This window comes from Patiria miniata, unplaced genomic scaffold, assembly GCF_015706575.1.
Source record: "Patiria miniata isolate m_02_andy unplaced genomic scaffold, ASM1570657v1 HiC_scaffold_23, whole genome shotgun sequence".
NCBI lineage: Eukaryota > Metazoa > Echinodermata > Asteroidea > Valvatida > Asterinidae > Patiria > Patiria miniata.
Genome location: NW_024037062.1, coordinates 2,040,730 through 2,060,892, shown reverse-complemented (window position 1 = coordinate 2,060,892; position 20,163 = coordinate 2,040,730). Strand labels below are relative to the sequence as shown.

The following is a 20,163-nucleotide window of genomic DNA, read 5'->3' as shown; positions in this document are numbered from 1 at the left end:
GAGCTGGCTCATCGAACACAATTCGTAGCTCGAGTCTTTCAGCTTGATAAATTATAATTTTGAATATGGATGTATTTTAGGCCTATATGTGTTGTTGGGGGTAAGTAATGAAGAATGGTACACTTCAGTATGGGATGTTCATTTTATGGGTGAAATTTTGAATAAGGCCATCACGGACATTACCAAAATACCATACTTTTTTGAATGTCAGACCTCTCAGTCGTGCTGCAAAAAAGTCCCGAATATTCCTAAAATTCATTTAACTACAAAACAAACCAAACTCAAAGTATAAAGTTGTTCAATGTTTTCCCCTGTAATCAAATTGAATGTCTATTTTCCAATATGTTTCGTTCGCGTTGTAAACAGGTTAAGATATTAAACATGTTTAGAGTATTGCTTTATTGTGTAAGTAATTGAACATTGATGTATAGGAATTGTACACGTAATACTCAGCTTCTAAACATGTTTACAAAGTGATAGCAAGATTGTATTTAATGTACCAAGCTAAACACAATATCTTAGTGTACATAGTTACATTTGAACGTTTTGTTTAAATGAAGGGACATAGTCGAAGATAACATAATAATTGGCAAATTGCAAGACACTTGATTCTCATAGAAAGAACGCTCATATAAGAACGCTATATAAGTGCCCTGATTATTATTATTATTATTATAGAAAACTAGCAATAAAAATAAATGCACGCTTCCCCCATGTTGCTAGCCATTTGTGAAGTAAAGCTATGTTTCTTCTCAGAACAAGCCTGCGTTGACAAGGTCATTGTACCTCTCAATGTCAGCGAAGATAAGGATGTCTTGGCAACGACCTTGGACTTCCCCAAGCCTCCCGCCAACTGCACCTCGTCCGTAGTTTGGGAAATCACCTCCGAGGGAAACACGACCGCCAATCCCTGGATATCCGTCCAAATCCTGGATTTCGTGGCTCCGGCGAATGACTCCGATCTTTTCACCGTGGGATTTTCCCTGATCCGTGAGGAAGACGCCTGGTTAGTCCTCTCACAACAAGTGGAACGCCGCATCTTTGTGGGAGTTGAGAACGAGTTGAGTCTGAGAGCCCGGTACTCATTTCCCGATGACTATGATGAACGTTTTAACGGCACTTACATATTTCAGGCACGGCTGACGCTGACAAACGAAACAGGTATATTTTTTTTTCTCAAGAAGACGATCAGAGAGTACTAATCAAAACCTCGATTTAAAAAAGTTTTTTTCTACAAGAAAAATCGTAATGGGAGTATCTGTTGTGGCCACTCTCTCACATTTCGTCATTTCTTTGTTTACTCCGTTCTCAGATTGCGGTGGCGATGTATTTTGCCGGGAAGTGACCCACCGAGAGTGTTACCATCCCGAGGCCGTCTGTGATCGCAAGATCGACTGTTTGAATCAGTGGACGGACGAAACGGATTGCGGTAGGGCATCGAGCATTAATAACGCACTATGGTATAATTCGCCGCCCAGACAATTTATTATCAGCCATTTTGGAGGTGTGCCGGCCGCGAATTTTTTTCTCCCAAACGACATCCGCATATGGGTACGCTACGGCGTTTTGGACTTAACTTTTCTAAAAACATGAGAAGAAAATATAAGATTAGGAAAAAAAATGATTTCACATATTATAAACACCAAATTGGCAGTTGTAATCGAGCAGCCTTTTCAGATCGGGTATCTCAAATTAGTCAAACGTATTAATAAAAAAATTGTAGGTCTTTCCCCTTCGCTCAAAGTGTAGATTATTTTTTACATTCAAGTTTTTATTTCCTCTCGAATCACTCTATAACTAGATCATTGCGGCGATGTATCGACCATTACTGTCACCAACGGCCTGCCGTACGTACTTCAGAAAGACGCCGAGGCATACCCCTATGGCCAGAGCTGCCTGTGGCGCGTAGCTGCCACTGTCGGAAGTCGAATCCGGATCACAGTGAGGGACCTGGACCTCTCAGAGCGGAGCATGTTGATTTTCGGTCAGGGCGACGTGATTAACAAAGAGACGGCTTTCGCGGTATTGTCGGGATCGTACGCAAGACAGACAGTAACATCTAACACCAATGAGGTGTGGATTACATTACAGTCTGTCGAGAGTTCTGATATTCGCTTCGCCATTGAGATTCAATCATTTGAACCCATGCATGCAGGTAAGCGTACTTTGCTGCCCAGTCTACCAAACAGAAAAACTTCATTCTGTTGATTTGTATTGTCTTTAACCAGCATAAAATGTTTTAGTGCCACTAATGAATTGATACAGGTCGGGATTAGCCAATAGGCACAGTAGGCACTGTGCCTAGGGCCTACGAAAAATTCGGGGGGGGGGGGGGACTAGCTACGAAAAAAAATTGGGGCCTACGAAAATACAGCAGTGGGCCATAAAATACATAAATAGGCCTACCCACACACACAAGTGGGAATTTGCTTGCAATCGGGGACCCCCTATATTGTCCCTCTTTTGTTTATCTTTTGAAGAAGCTAGACCTCACATATGTTTGTACAGGATCGCCAAATTGGGGACCGCTCTTATGAGAAGCGATTGACGCCCTTGTTGCCAGCAGGCTTAGAGCTAGGACCTATACTGTTTATCCTGGCTTGACTTTGTGCATTAATAGCACCATCATGGATTTAGTGCCGGTGCCTAGGGCGAAGTAGGGCCTACGTAACACTGGTGCCTAAGGCCTACGAAACACTTAATCCGGGCCTGAATTGATATTTGTCTCATTTCAGAATGCGGTGGACATCAATTTTCTTGTCCACTTGAAGACAACTGTATCCCTCGGGACCAGGTGTGTGATGGCATACCACAATGTCCTCTTCACGGAGACGAGCTTGCCTGTGGTAGGTACAGTAGGTGCAGAGTCTGCTCCAAAACGCACAGAATCAGTTATAGAGTCTCCTGAGAGACTCTCGGTCTCTTCTAAGACTCACAGAGTCTCCTGTTAGACTCTTAGAGTCTCCAGCAAGTCTCATGGAGTCTTCGTTAAGACTCATATAGTCTACTGTGAGACTCTCAGAGTCTCCCGGAGCCTTCTGCAAGACTCACAGAGCCTCCTGTTAGACTCACAGAGTCGCCTGCTAGACTCACATAGTCTCTGTTAGACTTATAGTCTCCTGGTAGACTCAGAGTCTCTTGGTGGCTCAAAGCGTCTTCTGCTAGACTCACGGATTTTTCTTCTGCTAGAATCAAATAGTCTGTTCTAGACTCACATACTCTCATACGGGACTCTCAGAGTCTCCTCCTAGACTGACATAGTCTCCTGTGAGACCCAGAGTCGGGGGATCGCAGAGTGTCCTATTAGGCTATTAGGCTCACAGAGCCTTCTGCAAAGACTCACTGAACCTCCTTCTAGACTTAGAGGGTCTCCTTAGAGAGCCTTACCACGGAGACTTCTTCTACACTCCAAGAGTTTCAGGTTAGACCCAAATAGTCTCCTGCTAAACTCATAGGGTCGCAAGCTAGACTTGAAAAGTCTTCAGCTGGACTCACAGAACGGTAACCAATTGAGACTACAAGACCCACAGAGTCTGCAAGGCTCACAGAGCCTCTTTCAAGACTCTCATGGTCTTCTGCCATACTCACAGAGACTAATGTGACTCTTTCAAACAAAATTGTTGCCACGTGGGCTCTTTTGCAGACGTCTTCTTCGAGACCCAAGTAGATATGAGCGATTATATTGTGCATTGCAATACTTACATTACGTTAATGATTATTTTCTATCAACTTATGGTAGGTTGTCCATGTTATAATATTCCTTTGTAACTCTTTGATTCCCAGGATCGTGCGCGGATGTTGGTGATTACCGGTGTCCCAAAGGCGGATGCATTAGTTGGATGGAGGAGATATGCGATGGGAAAGCACATTGCAACGACCTGTCCGACGAAAGAAACTGTTGTATGTATCAGACTTGTGTTTTCTTATAACGGTAATGGTACTTATAAGCTTAAGGCGACTTACAGTTCGTCAAGTAGATCTTAATATGGAAACGTTTGAGAACACGTGCAGTTAGTGCTAATGTAAGGGCTTGGTAACACTGAGTAACGATTGCATAAGGTATAAGAAATGCTTGTAGTGCTGCATTCTATGGAATTCTGAACTAAATAAGTCGACCAATTATGCAAATATTATGCATTACAGCAAGTGCTTTGACCCCTCTGACAAAGCGATGTATGAATATCAATGTCAAAAGATCTATTATATTCATAACCTACGTCAAGTCATTATAAAACACGTAGTGTTATAACACATGTAGTGTTATAACGAAACTGAATTCATTTTGTAATCACCATGTTTACTATAGATCCATGCGGGAAGAGTTACCTTCTTTTGAGCAATTCAACAGTGACTTCAGTGCCGTTCCAATCGATTAATTATCCGCTCCCGTACCCGAACGATGCCCTGTGTGTCTGGTTGGTCACTGCCGACGCGGACCGCATCGTGGTCCTGCAGTGCACCCGCTTTCATACTGAGCGCAGCAAGGACAATCTGATCGTGGGCAACGGCCACGATCCCTCGGACGAAAACTCGCAGATTATGCGCTTGAGCGGTTTCATTTACATGTTCCGGATAATTTCCAGAGGGCCGAAAATCTGGCTGAAATTTCAGAGTAACGGCCAGGGAACTAGGAAGGGATTTTCTGCAACGTTATCACAAGAAATGCCTGAAGGTCAGTACGTTATCCAAACACTGTGTGCATACTCCGAGAATGAGCCCTTTGTTCTTAAGCCAGTATCGTCCAACCCTTCTCCTCCAAATAAACCGTACCAATGAGTCTGTAGATTCTTGCCTAAACATTAAAGCAATCTCAAAGGATCCTATAATTGTGTTTATTACTTTTCAACAGCTTCCAGTAGAATCCTATAGATTGCCCGTATTCATTGTATAATCAGATGTAAGATCCGAAGACCAGCCACCTGTAGAATCTTGTAAGATATCAGTGAAATATCTAAGAAAGCTTATAGGAAAGCCTATAGAAATACTGATGGCAAACATACGAGCTTAGGGTATATTCCAAGTTTATAACGCCCTGCTATTTATTTTGTAGAGCTGTCTCACGAATTTATCGAAACCTCATACTTACCGACATCATCATCATTGCAATTGACACAGCTTGGAGAAAGTACATTACCTTCAATACCAGTTAACGCGAAGATTACAAAATAAGACTACGTGCACTTTTTTGAATCACAAATCAGGTTCCTGCTCGGACAGTGAATTCCAATGCAGGTCTCCATCGGTGACTGGGCTGACTTGTCTAAACGCTGCAACCTCCGTCTGCAACGGTATGGCGACCTGCATCGATGGATCGGACGAAGAAAACTGCGGTACGAACCGACCACGTGGCACACATGTTTTTGCTTAGTTGTTTATAATTGAACTGAATAATTAGTGATAGGAGAAACATGAGCTTCTGTTTCAGGACGTAAGCGGATTGGGCAGTAAGAAAGTATAGGCCTACTTGGTGTCAAATAATTACGATTTCTACTGTTCTTGCTTCAGAAAAGTTATAACGCACTGCTGGTACCTTCATATTTCAAAGAGAAGGTTCTTGGTGTCCATTATGATTAATCACATCTTACCTAAAACCCGATTTCTGACGGGATGGGAAAAAAACAATGGTACCTATCGTGGGCGTCGCGGGGGGGGGGGGAGGGGAGGGGTGTTCACCCCCCCCCCCCTCAGAAAAGCCAAAAACTAAGTCATACTGCTGTTAATTTAATGCACATTAAACAACATGGGCGTCTGCAAGGGTGTCAATGGGGTTGGGGTAGACAAATGTCCTCCGCCCACCCTCGAAAAATTGATCAATTATGTTGGAGAAAGTACAAGGATTTGGGGAAATAATGTGCTTTGCCACCTCTAGACAAAACCCTGGCGACGCCAATAGTACCTATAATGTTATCATGACACTTTAGGTGTGTGTGGAGCTCGCGACGTCTATGTTGAGGATGACGCTATCGTGTTCCAATCCCCATCCTACCCTGGTAACTACCCTAATGACCTCACATGCACGTGGCAAGTGGTTCGTCAACCAGGCGATTCCTACGTGATGAGGATAGTCGATTTCGCGATGGAGGAACGCTACGATTTCCTCTATGTAACCCGACTTCCGAAGTCTGGTGTGGGGAGCACTTCTCCGGGTATCAGGTGGCGAGTTGTTTTTGGCTTGACGGGGGAGGACATCGGGCAGCGGACCATGGTGTGGTCGGAGAACGTCTGGCTGACGATGATGACTGACAACTCCAAAGAATTCCGAGGATTCTCGATTGTAATCGAGCGTTTGAATGTCACTGATCTTGGGGGTATGTCCAATCTTACTTTGTTGGAATCACACAACTATCATTCTCTTACAGAATGTACAAATTCTAGTCATAAACTGTTGATACTAAATGCTGATTTATAAGTAGTTAACTACGCAGTGAAGCTGTACAGCTATCATGCTGGAGAGAAACAGTAAAGCCATTAGCTCATTAGTTCTCAATATGCAAGTGTTACTACAGACATAGGAAACCAGCCTTTGTCGAGTCGGATTTCAACTGATTTTCCTAACTGGAATTATCTCAAGTAAATAAGATACCTCTTTTGGGACTTGAGTTACAGAGCTCGTATCAGGAACTTGCGACACCATCACGTTGTCTTTATAAACTGGCGTTGTTTACCTTTTCAGATTTGTGCCAAAGTGGAGAGTTCCACTGCGGGAACGGCTTTTGCATCAGTCAAACAGCCATCTGCGATGGCTACCTGGATTGTCTGAATTACAGAGATGAAGCCAACTGCAGTAAGTTAAAGTCATTCTGATCGCATCAACTTGATGCCACAGTGACACCTCTCTCGGTTTCGCGTCAAACTTGGCTAAACTCTCATCTATGCAGGGTGAATCAAAAAAACTGAAACCCATATGTCGCGACCATCGTCTCAGTAAAGTTCTAAATGTAGCACTTTCAAAATCTAGGATATGAAAGCCCAATTCACAAGCTTTCTTTTAGTACAAGAATCATTCAAATCACTTATATGTTTTTTTAAGTTACGGGCTTTTAAACACAACCACCGTTTTAACGTTCTGTACACAGATCACAAAAAGGTAAGTGTTCTTTCAGCAAAACGAAAACAAATCACACCAGGATGTGTGTGACAGTTTTTGTCAAGACTAGGGTATTATGTAAACAGTAATGATTTGGTGAAGCTTGGCTTTTGTTTTGTTCCCCGTGTGATGAACCTTCGAAAGCCAAATGCTGCTGCCCCAAAGGGTTGAAGTATATAAGCCCATGACACTCTAGCTTTCATGATTTATTTCCTGATTCTGTTTCACTTTAGGTGAAATAGTTTGCCCAGGGTCGTACAAGTGTGATAACGTCGACACCCCTGCTACTGTCCCCAACTCACAACCGACTTCCCCTGCCTACACCCAGCCTTTGACCACGCCAAATCTACTGCATACCTACTGGCCAACTACCTACCAACCGACCACCCAGACGGCCGACCATGGATATGTCCAAGCTCAGTGCATCCCAAGAGCTCTGGTTTGCAACGGAGCACAGGACTGCCCAAACCTCGATGACGAAACAGACTGTGGTAATTAATACAATCCCACTTCATGTTTCAACCGATATTTATAATTCCTTCTTTGGCGTCATTTTACCTTTTCAACATTACTTGCCACAGTATAGAGTACATGTTTAGGCTTTATTTTGTTAGCAAATGATGTTGTCGTATTAAAAGCCCCATGCACGCTATTATTGAAATACAGACAGTGATGAATCTCAGGTACTGTTTGCCATATCATTGCAGATTTACAATATTAGCTCTAATTGAAGTAAACTTGTTAAATTGCTTCACACGTGATATTTCTATATTGTCCGTTTGCAAATCGTCCCCGTTCGCTGAACGGATGAGTAAAACTGCCAATGTAATCCTCAACATTTGTCGTCTACAGTTCATCGAACTCATTGCACTGTATATCTGTTGATTATTTTTTTGTTTTTTCATTATTCCACATCAAATTCTTCGTCCGTCTGTAGATAAAAAACGATGTCCCACCGGTTGCGACTGCCACTACAGTCCGGACGGCCACTTTGTGGTGTCCTGTGCAAACGGTTGGAATGCGACCACGCTCTCCAACATAGCCGCTACAACGTACACATTGTAAGTCAAAGTTAATAAGCCATTTGCGAGTGACCCATGCCCTTCAAAAAATTGAAAAACGTTTGGTACACTGATTTGCGCAGAATACTTGGCACATTTTCACTTTAAATTCTCCAGACCAAAGCGGACACTGTTGCTAATCACATGATTCGGGGAAAGTTCTTGCATAGTTACGTAAAGACGCTCAGCGCCAATACATTGTTTACATTGGTGAGAATAACGCAAAGACCATTCTGGAGCTGGGGGTTGCCAGCATAAGGCTTGCCCCGAATCATATATGATATAGTAACAATCTCTTTGATCGGGAGAATGCAAATTTAAACGGTGCAAGGCATTGGATTAAGTCAGCGTTCCAGATGTTGTTCAAATTTAACTCGCAAATTGCTTATTGACGTATCGCCGTGTGCTAGTTAGGCACGCCCCTTAGACAACCCCATGGAATTTTGTACGTTATCAACTTTTGTTCCTCTCAGCTTTTGCGCGTTCCGCGTCCATTTATACTTTTGTTCCTCTCAGCCTTTGCGCGTTCCGCGTCCATTTATATATCATGTAATTGGACAATATCTCACAAGCTGCGTTGACGCGATTCTAACGCGATAGAATTGATTGAGGTTGGACCGAGCTGCGATATGCATCGATGTAAAACTGGAGCTTTTGATCAGAAACGAGTACTAATTATAATTGTTAAAAGTGTCAGACAATTATAACAAGCACTTGATATCAACCACTTGTCTCCCATATCGATGTATACATTCTATCGGCAGACATTTGTCTGGAGTTGACATCAGCCTCGAAGGAGGAATTTTCAAGGAGCTAAAAAATCTGAAAGTGTTGTAAGTATGTTAGTTAATTTTTTGTTCATTGCTGCTTTATTTCAATATTCTGTGAATGCGCCATATTCTTGAACGCATGAGGGCGCTGTCATGGAAATCTAATTTTACGTCTGGGGGTCCTGAAGCAACGTGGACGCACTTACGTACGTACGGTGTATGCGTGAAGCCAGCAGAGATACTCACCACACTTTAGTCTTTATGCACTTCGACATTTCACATGACCCTGCTACTAGCTTCAAGCATACACTGTACGTACTTAAAGCTATAGTCCATCATTTGCAGCTATCTGAAAAGTAGCTGGCGTAATTATTGTTGAAAAACATACTGGGTTGAAAGATAGTAAGGGGACTAAACTCCCTGTGAAATTATTCTTTCTGGTAAGCTGTCATTTTGAAGTAAACAACGAAAGAAGGCCTTTCCAACGGTGCTTCTTAAGACGCACCGTAGGAAAAATTAAATTAGTAGTTCGTTTTGTTATTCGGCGAAGCGCGCGCTATAATTCGTCAGATCAGTGCGCGACATCGCGTAGCTGCATTCGGCTCAGCGAGAACGTGTCTCGGACGCTGAATTCAGGCGCAATTCAAAAACATGATTCAGCAACTTTTGATTTGAATTGAGATCCTAGAATGCTGTTTTTCTCAGAATATTTAGCTGAAGCTGAGCTGAAACTTTATCAGGTTAGTTGTTCAGTACCCTTCTTTAGATTTTGAGCACTTTCGTTGCTTCAAACGAACAAAATGCACAAATTACAAATGATGGACTATAACTTTAAGTGCGTCCACGTACGTTGCTTCACGACCCCCAGACGTTAAATTAGATATCCTTGACAGCGCCCTCACGGTTCAAGAATACGGCGCATTGAAAGTCACAAAGGCTTTCAATATGTGTGGTAATCGATTTGACATTAGCATTTGGGTTTTTGCCTACAGTGGATTATATACATGTCATATCAACTGGTTAAAAGCGGCGTTGGCTGGAAATGTATCGCGTAAATAAGCTTGAGCTTACATTTCGTGCTCAAAGTTGATAAATGAAAATGACAAAGAGCATCCTTTTATATACCTGCAACGTATATTGTAAGGTCTATTCAGGAAATGGACACTGTTTTTGTTATCCGATATCAAGTAAAAGTGTTGTAGACTTTGTGTCTCGATAGTGTGTTATGCTTTCTTTTTAATGTTATAATTTTACTGGCATTTTTTAAAACAAACTTTGTTTATTTCCTTATGCTAAATCTGTCTGACATCAAGTACTTTCAATTTATTGTACTTGGAGTTTTGGGGTGTTAAGTCTTTATTTCATTTTAATTTCTTTGTTTATGTTTGTTGTACATTTTGTGTCTTCTCGATAATGTGTTGTTCATACCTTTTATTGTAATTGTTTTACTGGCACTTTATTATTAACATTTTTTAAAATTAATTCCCATTTGTTTTGTCCTGTCGTTTCGAGCTTATACTTACATTCATCTTTTCCATAATTTTCAGTTTAACATGTCAACTGCTTTCGATTGAGGATTTTTGTTTTTACTTCTCGGGTTTTAGGGTTTTTTTCTTCTCTGTGTCTCTTTTCATTGGATTGTTAATCTTTGTATTTTTTATGATATGTACGTTTTTGTTTTGTTTCAAAGCAATTTCTCATACTGTTTTTAATTAATATTGAAGTACTATGACCAGGGCCCTTATGGAAAGCAATGTTTCTTAACTGATAAAGCCACCCTGTATAAATAAGACAACAAATGAAATAAATAAATAAATGAAATAAATAGCTAATACATGTAATTGGCTTGCATTACTAATACGAACTGGCTTTTATCTTCACTTTTAGGTCATTGAAGAACAACAAGATAAATGAAATACCGAGGCACACCTTTGATGGCCTGACCAGCTTGGTTTGGTTGTAAGATCCTTTTTATCTTAATTTCAAATCAAAATAAAACCAGCTTCACAGCCTGGCCAAGTATTCTTTGGTATGGTAATATTTATCTTTTTATTTTAGAGATCTGTCTAATACGTCCCTGACGGAGCTTCAGACGTTGGCCATGGAGGAATTATCTGGTCTACAAGGAATGTAAGTTTATCTGCAAAAGTCGTAATCTGATATCGACTCTCGTTATTGCGAGCTCGGCTCGCAATAACGAGCAAATTTCGCCATATTTCGCCAGTCCCGAGCACATTCCTATAGGGATGCTTACAACGAGCTTTGGTAAAGTGAGAATTCGGTTAAGACAAGCGCTTTTCGATCCCCTTGCGTAATGCATTGTTGTCTAATCATTTGAAGGAGCATTTCAGGGGAAAAACTTGTCAATCAGTGGACCCATTCAATTTGGAAAGCTAATGACTCTGTTATTTCAAGAAAACACTTGCCTTGCATCCACATGTTGTTTTTGCACACGATTGTGATGAAAATGCCTTTTCGCATAAGACGCGTGTCCGGATAATACGAGGAAATTAACTAAGTCTGGAGAACCTCGTAGTAAAGAGAGTCACCTACACCCAACTGCTAAACTATAATAGTAGTGAATATCAAATTACGTTTGTAGTGACATTGCCATACTAAAAACTGAATGTGGATGAAAACTGATCAAATGTGGCCAATGTACCAACTGCTTTATGCAATAATGTATCGATACACTCAACCAAAAAAGAGAGTCCCCCCTTCCAATACTTTTTTTGTCTAACTCAAAAAATACTGAGCACCTCTCGCTCAACTAACTACTAATCAGTACAGAAATTTCTTACAATCCAACCATGCTCTTTATTTGGCCCAAAACAGTGATAATGTGTTCGAATTTATGCAATTTATGACCAATGATACCGAAAACAGTTGCACTTTCTTTGGATGTCCAAGTTGTGGTTCACACTCACCTTGCACGTATAAAAAAGTGCAACTTTTTTCTCGGTACCACTTGTCATGAACTGCATAATTATGTACACATTATCACTGTTTCGGGCCAAACAAAGCAAATAGCTGGATTGCTAAGGAATTTCTGTACTGATCAGTCGTAATTTGAGCAAGGCGTGTCCAGTACATTTTCAGTTAGTCAAAAATATTTAAAGGGACTTTCTTTTTAGGTTGAATGTATAAATTTGACGCCAAAATCTTGAACCTTTCTACATACACTGCAAGCCAGCTGTTTCACTATTTCTTTATTTACACATAGTACAATCTTCGATGTGCCACTCAAAAGGATTCAGGCCAATGCGTTTACTGGACTCGGAAACGTAGAGACTTTGTGAGTATACCTAATGATTATTGGTAATTTTTTTTGTCAGTTAATCTGGATAGTTTGACGAATCATTAGAAAGTGTCTAATACGTTTTCTTCCTACGTATTTTTCTGCTTCAGGATACTGGTGCGCAACGATGGAAACTTGCCTCCATTAGAAGTTGAGGATTTAGCATTTGAGGGTCTTGAAAACGTTTCACTGCTGTGAGTTTCTGTCGCTTTGTAGCTTAACGAAAACGTTTAATCTTTAATTCGGGCGAGTGCAGTGCGCCACCAAGAGTTTGCCACGGAGAGTCAATTTTTCAAGTTTACGGTGGACAAAACATGGCCAATTTGAATGAGAGTCAGTAGACAACTTAGATGAGGCATAGCGTTCTGCTGCCTTATAAACAACACCATATTGATAACAAGGGGGGGGGCAAACAGATCCTCGGATTATACGCTTACGAAACCACTGACCGGAAAAGCCAACAATTTCAAATGTCCCGCGCTGCGAATTTGTCGACCATTTCCCACAATGCACTGGGAAAAATGAACTCTCCGTGGCAAACTCTTGGTGGCACACTGCATTGTGAATCACCCGAATTGTAAAAACAATTAACGAAGTTGGAAATTTGTATAATATTGGTCACACTTGTTTATGTGATCTCTCACAGAATTGTTAATTAATTACCAATTAGCTCCCGGGCTATGAAGCCTTTTGTTTTTACTACCTGCAATAGGTTTGTTGATAATCATCGGATGTGCTGTTTCTTCCCCGAAAATGTTGAGTGCAAAACTCTGAAACCAGAGCCCGTCTTGTTCATGTGCGGTGAACTCATGCCCAGGGTCGTTCTGAAAGTCTTCATGTGGATCCTTGGAGTGAGCGCCCTCGTCGGCAACATCTTCGTCATGATGTGGAGGTGTCGGGAGAAGACGGAAGGCAAAGCGAGTCGAATTGTCCAATCTTTCCTGGTGTTCAACTTGGCTGTTTCTGATGCCTTAATGGGGTTGTACATGCTGATCATAGCTGGTGCCGATGTGTATTTTGGTAAACGGTATTTCGAGCTTTCTGACGAATGGCGAGCTAGTGTGCCTTGTCGGATAGCGTCAATGATCTCCATCGTTGCCAGTGAGGCCTCCGTCTTCTTTCTGACTTTCATCAGCATCGATCGGTTCGTAGCAATCGTCTTTCCCTTCAGCACCCACCGCGTTCGCCCCAAGAAAGCCAGGATCATCGCAGGCTGCATTTGGATTGGTACGTCGGTAATCGCACTGGTTCCCACTATCCTGGCCACAGACGAGCAGTCGGATATATACGGCCTGTCCGACGTCTGCATTGGGTTGCCACTGAGGACAAAGGTCACCGAGTACGAGATCCGGGAGCATACCGTCGAAGCACGGGGGATGAGCGATCTGACCGTAGGGATACCAGTCCCCGCTGGTACCCGCCCCTCCTGGTTCTTCTCCATCGTGTTGTTCCTGGGCGTCAACCTGCTGTGTTTCTGTGTGATCATGGCTTGCTACATCGCCATCTTTGTCAACGTCTCCAGGTCAGTCAAGAAGGTGCGGCGCCACAAGGGTCAGGACGACGAGGTGAGGATGGCCATCAAAATGGCCGCCATTGTCTCCACGGATTTCATCTGCTGGATACCGTCATCATCACGGGTATCCTTGCCCAGGCTCGTGTGGTGGAGATTCCAACCGAGGCTTATGCTTGGATCGTCGTCTTCGTCCTACCCATCAATTCCTCCCTCAACCCTTACCTCTACACCATCTCGGATCTTTGCACCAGGAAACGTCAGGAGGCAGCTTCTAAGAGGAAGATCAAGAGGACCATCGTGGATGCTAGCAACGTCACTATCGAGTCTGTGGTTCAGTAAGTCAACCAGAATTTCATCTGTAATGATTTAAATGTTTTTGCCTTTGGGGTTCCATTGTTGAGGACGCAGAATAATAAAAAAAAAAAAAAAAAAGTCACGTATTCGCGGGACATGGTTTCTCGATTTGAAAGCCTTCACATGGAAATCAAATTTTGTCAACTTTGAAATTGTTGCGAGATACAAAGAAAAGTATAAGAAGAATAATTGGAAATCTTTGTTGTACATCATACAGCAATATTATGGTGGAAGAATATGATGACTCTTGAAGGCAGTATTGAATTTGCTTTTTATGGAAATTGAGGGCGGTATTTATCAGTGACCTTTTGTGTTAATCCTCGTGAGAAAGATAATTCCCACATCAATGCAATTGATGGCAGTGCTTTATATTTTTCAGTAATAGGACATAATATCATGATGGTTGCAAGGGTCGTTTGCTTGTCACGATTAAGGATTTGTAAAGGTATTTCGAGTAGGCCTATCTTGTTGCAGATTCTACCATGGGTATTCAAAACGGTTTATCCGTACTTGCTATTGTCTATGATATAACTGGTATAATTATGAGAAAAGTTTAGAGAATTTTGCTTTTGGATCAACGATAATTTCCAATTTTTATAAATGTAATGACTCTTTGAAATTACACAAATGCTTTAATTGATATTTCTCTTCATTTGTCTGTTGTGATCAATCATATTAGAGAAATAGTTTTTATGTACTGTTGTATAAACATTTGATGAGCTGCTTGTCAATTTAGAATATTCTTTTGTAAAAAGCTCGCTATTTATAATGGAACTGCTGCAGTTGAATGCTTGCAGTGGGCACCCTTATGATTGCATTGTCTATAGTATAACTGGTATATACATGTAATTGCTATTTCTAGTATCTTTATATATTAACTGGTATATGATAATATTTTGTGAAATTTTTAATTTACAGTTTTGTAAGAACTCTTTTAAATGACGCATACATTTTGTGCCGATTATTCTGTTATATTATAACAGAATACTCGGCACAAATATGCGTCAGAAATAGGGTTAAACTGCACGGGGAACCTGTAGGTGTTTTTGTGCAATTTAAGATTTTATATATGTAATGTGGGTGGCGGTAAGTGACTGGGGCGGCAATGGGGTACCCCACCCCTTAGTATGCTACAGACATTGTAGGCCGAAACAACTTTTCCTTCAGGATAAACAAAGAGGGAATTGTTTAAACGATTATTTACCTTGGTGAACAAATCCTAAAATGTTCTTAGGTACCATTTTTTTATATTATTTAATATCCTTGCTGGCTGTTGGAAATTAAAAGCGGGGTTGATGAGGCAAGCATCGTTTGACGCTAGAGGGCGTAGGTCAGTGGCTATTGATTATAATACCGTGCAAAATCGCTCCAGAGTGAAAATGATATGTAAAACAGAAGCAAACACGAATACTTAGAATAATATACACTGTAATTAAGTTTTCATTTCACTCGTTTGATCGTAATTTAATTCGGATCTAAATGAACAGGCCTACATGTATTTTTGAGCAATCAGTAGTCTTTTTCGTGTCTATAGCTTTAGAATGTTCATTTGAGCTTATTAAAATTTCGGGGAAAAAAACATTACGATCAATGATTCAAACTTTATTTCAATGAATGTGAATGAATGTTTCTGTTGGTTTTTACTGTTTGTCCGTACTGGTTCAAATCCACCGTTGCCAATTTTATCAATTGTTTTTCTGCATCAAATGTATTGTTGGGATAATTTTACTTTAAGGGGAAAAACGAGACCGAGAACCGATTAGTGTCTTGCAGCGATTCGAAACTATTGAATTATTCATGAATGGCTTCACCATTGCGCATTCACCCATTGCGACAATACAGTGTGATATAATATCAATCCCAGACGTATTTACTTAAAACTCAATGGTTCCTCAGGCTGCAGTGCTGAAGGCTAACATAATAATAGCTACCGATGAAAACCACGTGCGAATGAAAAGATGTTTTCATCTGCTCAGCTGACGATGACGAAATGTCAGCACGCCTATGGGGCTGTAGGCAGCTTCGTACGTGAATGGCATGCCGTCGTCTTATATCCTAACGCCCACGTACATCTGCACATGCAGCAAACCACCAGCAAAAGGCATCATGGCCCACTCCTAGTGTTCTGCCACGTATAGAAAGAAAACCCATTCTAACACCAAAGGAGAAAGGAGAATTTGAGGGCTATGAATTTGGCTCTTCATGGAGGTGGCAGTAAGGGAATGGCGTACATTGGGACAATTAGGGTAAGTTCATCTTCTTAAAAACCTTGATGAGTTGGAACACAAAAAAACCAGACTGCATTATGAAATGTATTCCCAGGGTCTATAGCTACTTTCAACCCGCGCGACTGTTGATATGCCCTAACATTCGAATCATAATTTAAGCCAGAGGGATGGTTTCTTACAGCTTCTTGAAGAGGTCGGAGTTGCCAAAAACCTGAAGAGGTTTTCAGGAGCAAGTATCGGTGCAATGGTGGCTTCTTTCGTCGCTCTTGGATATGACTTATATGAGATAGAGGAAATTGTCTCTTTGACGCGAGCACCCTGTTTATCGGTGAGAAACAGATAAATTCATGTCCCTCTAGTTTCATATCAATCTTGATGCCATTTGTAGGTTAGGGTCATTACAGCGGGGAGGGGGCACGTCCCCCCCCCCCAAGGCAGAGGTACGTGCCCCGGGTTGGACCCCCATATAAATCTTGACTTGCACATCATATACCACTTGCCTCCAGTGCCCCCTTGAAAAATTGGTGCACCCCCCCCCCCCCCCCCCCCCGCCCATCCAAGAAGTTTAACCCTGGTTTGTCACATTAGGCAATGATCCTTGATTTGGCATCCGTATTTCTTCTTGTTAAAATAAATGGTCACTCAATCATATCAATCACAAATCCGACCAGAAATATACAAATTAATAATTTTGACAAGTATTGATCTTTACAGGGCTCTTTATTTTTTTCAGTTCTGTTCAGTTCAGTTCAGTTCATTTATTTTCCACTTGCTCACTATATTGGAAATAACAGAACATGTACATGTAATTATCACACTTTGATTATTAAGCAACAAGTGGAGGAGGTCTCCAAGAAGCAGAGCTTGGAAACCAGATATCCCCTTAAAGTGTGTACTGATATACATTGAAAATGACATTTGAATTATAATGACAATAAACGAAAACAATATTTAAGTTGTTAAGTTAATGCTGCATCATAAAGAGACAAAGAACAAACACGACAAGACAACACAGAGAGGCTGACAATTCCGTTCGACAGTAAAGGTATCTAAGGTGATTACAAAGGTATATACAGTGAATAAATACAAATTGTGTAAATCAGTCTTGACAATAGTTATCCACTAGCCAAAGTTTGGGTTGTTTCTTGAAGACGGGCATGCTATTAATTTATTTAAAATTAGTACCTAAAGAATTCCAAAAATTCTGGACCTTGAAATGATACACAATTAAATGATTTGGAAAGGCGTACCTAAGGAATATGACAATCTTTGGCAGATCTGGTATTACACGAATGAATCTGAGTGTTTAAAATAAACATATTATTTGAAAAGACTTTGGTAATTAAGTTGTTATAAACTGATACATAAATGAGTCAAACTGAAGCAAGAGTATGTCAGGAACCTTGAGAGTTTTATGGTTGTAAACGAATGGGTCAGAGGAACTAAGAAAATGAACAGCATTAATAATTCTAAGAGCCTTCTTTTGCAAGACAAGGATTCTATTCAATAAATAAACACTTGATTTGCCCATATGGTAATATTAGAGAATTTAGCTTTGCTCACAAAACGGTGATATTTTCTGCCTTTGTTTTTAAAGTAATAGTCCATCATTTGTAATTTTTGCATTTTGTTCGTTTGAAGCAACAAAAGTGCTCAAAATCTAAAGAAGGGTGCTGAACAACTGACCTGATGAAATTTCAGCTCAGCTTCAGCTGTATATTTCGAGAAAAACAACATTCTAGGATCTCGATTTCAAATCAAAAGTTGCTGAATCATGTTTTGAATTGGGCCTGAATTCAACGTCCGAGACACGCTCTCACTGAGCCGATTGCAGCTACGCGATGTCGCGCACCGATCCGACGAATTACAGCACTGATAAATCGCCTGACATGCCATGAGAAATATCGTGCCAAAAATCACCTCTCACTTCGGAAAATCTTACTAGATCGGTGTACGAAGATTAGTAAGTGAAAACTGAAAGTGAAATAGAAGCAAAGTTTTCAAACTGTGTGAATAAACTTTAAAACCTCATTCGTACGTATAAAAAAGTCAAAAATTGATCGTTGAGAGGACTCACCTGCACCCACGATCTGCTTAAACCAGCCACACTAAATCTAGAACCCATCGGCTGCAGGTAGGTAAGTCTTCGCAACGTTATACATTCTCGTTCTCACGCAAGTAAAGTCACGATATGAAAACAAACGTGCACAAAAATCAGAACAAGGAACGACAATACGAATTAGGGTCTTAAATTAAATTCAGGTTTGTTTGTTTGTTTGTTTTGTTTGTTTGTTTTACACTCTTTGCTTTGTCAGTTTTACTTTAAGAATACCAAGATAAATTCAACTCGAGTGCTTTATTGCAGTAACAGTCAGAAATCATTTGCAAAAAGTTACAGAAGGTGAAAGGGTTACGGCAAAACCGAATTGTGGTGTACGCTAAGAGGTTTTGGACTTTCGCTCGTACCCCCCCCCCCCCCCCCCCCCCCCGTCCCTCCGCCCTGCAGTGCAAGCAGGGCGCTGGGGAGGGCAGATAGCGTAATTTTTATTCCTAGGAGGGTTAGGGGCAATGTCATGAATAATTCATGTTTATCCATGAGAACGGACAATGACATCAACAGCATTGTTGTTAGTTACTCAACTAGTTACAATACATTAAAGCATTTTAAAGAACGGTTGTCGTCGAGCTACCACACAGTAGCCTAGTGGATAGCGAGCCGAGCTATGGATACAAAGATCCCTGGTTCGAATCCACGTCGTCGCTGCTCATTTTCATCAGCTATTTTTCTTCGCCAAATGTATCACTGAGATAATTTTAAATTAAGGGGAAAATAGAACGAGAACCTAAATCTTGCAATGATTCAAAGGAAAAACTGAATTATTCATGACATTGCCCCTAACCCTCCTAGGAAAAAAAATACGCGGGCAGATGAGCTTCACCGAATCTTGTGAAGGAAGTGGGGATGGCATTCTGGGTAATTTATCATGACCTATGTATAGGCCCTAAAGCATCTGGCTGCAGCTGTAGACCGCGGTTAGCCAATGCGCGCAAATACTATCCGAAAAGTTTGCCATAGAAATGCATACACACCATACCGGATGTAATTTCTTTTTCATTGCGGACCATGTGGACAAAATAATTTTGAGCATCAAATTTTAATTTAATTAATTTCGAAACGGAGCCTGAGCAACTGACGGCAGTTGAACATTTACAAAACAGATACGTTTTACAGATTTTTCCTACATTATTATACTTTTCATCCAAAAAAGGCGCAGCATTTATGAATGGGAAGAAAAGAGTGATGAATGACTCAGTCTTAACGGCCGTTTCAAACCTTGCAGAGTCGTGGTCGTGATGACTGGCAGGTCACAGGTCACGCAAAATCTATCCAATAAGAGCGCTAATTAAGCCCTTCCCAGCGTCCTGTTTGCAGGGCGGGGGGTACGAGCAAATGTTGGACATTACTTCCCTTAGGACATGAGGAAAAAAATATGTAAAGAAAACAATGAAATGAATTTGAACCTAGTAAAATTCGGACTTTTTATTTCCCTTTAAAAAAATCTTCCAAAGCGGCCAATTAAAACAAAAAAAAGATTGAAAAAATATGGTTTCTAACTCACACCCTCCGATCTCAAAACCATTCCATTCCAGCTGAGCCATATATCGAAGAGCTCGACAGCATACCGTAATTCATGGCTTTTACCTGCGTACGTATAATAAAGGTATCGTGGAGGGCGCTCAACAACCTTCCATACGACGGTTGTCTGGGGAAAAAATAATTCGCAGGTGGGCCGTGCGAGAGTTCAAGAAGCTCGCCGCATAGCCTTTTACTTTCATGCTGAATTACAGGTA

General features: G+C 41.1%; 1 protein-coding gene and 1 pseudogene across 1 annotated transcript; both read left to right on the top strand.

Moving 5' to 3' along the window:
- Positions 1 to 1,547: 1,547 nt before the first annotated feature.
- Positions 1,548 to 5,368, top strand: LOC119731355 (low-density lipoprotein receptor-related protein 2-like). The gene is made up of 7 exons (XM_038204534.1): positions 1,548 to 1,551; positions 1,802 to 2,155; positions 2,736 to 2,846; positions 3,359 to 3,421; positions 3,784 to 3,900; positions 4,307 to 4,672; positions 5,202 to 5,368. The coding sequence occupies exons 1-7, from the start codon at positions 1,548 to 1,550 to the stop codon at positions 5,366 to 5,368; spliced, it is 1,182 nt and encodes a 393-aa protein (XP_038060462.1).
- Positions 5,369 to 5,932: 564 nt separating this feature from the next.
- On the top strand, positions 5,933 to 14,127 carry LOC119731313 (annotated as a pseudogene).
- Positions 14,128 to 20,163: the final 6,036 nt, after the last annotated feature.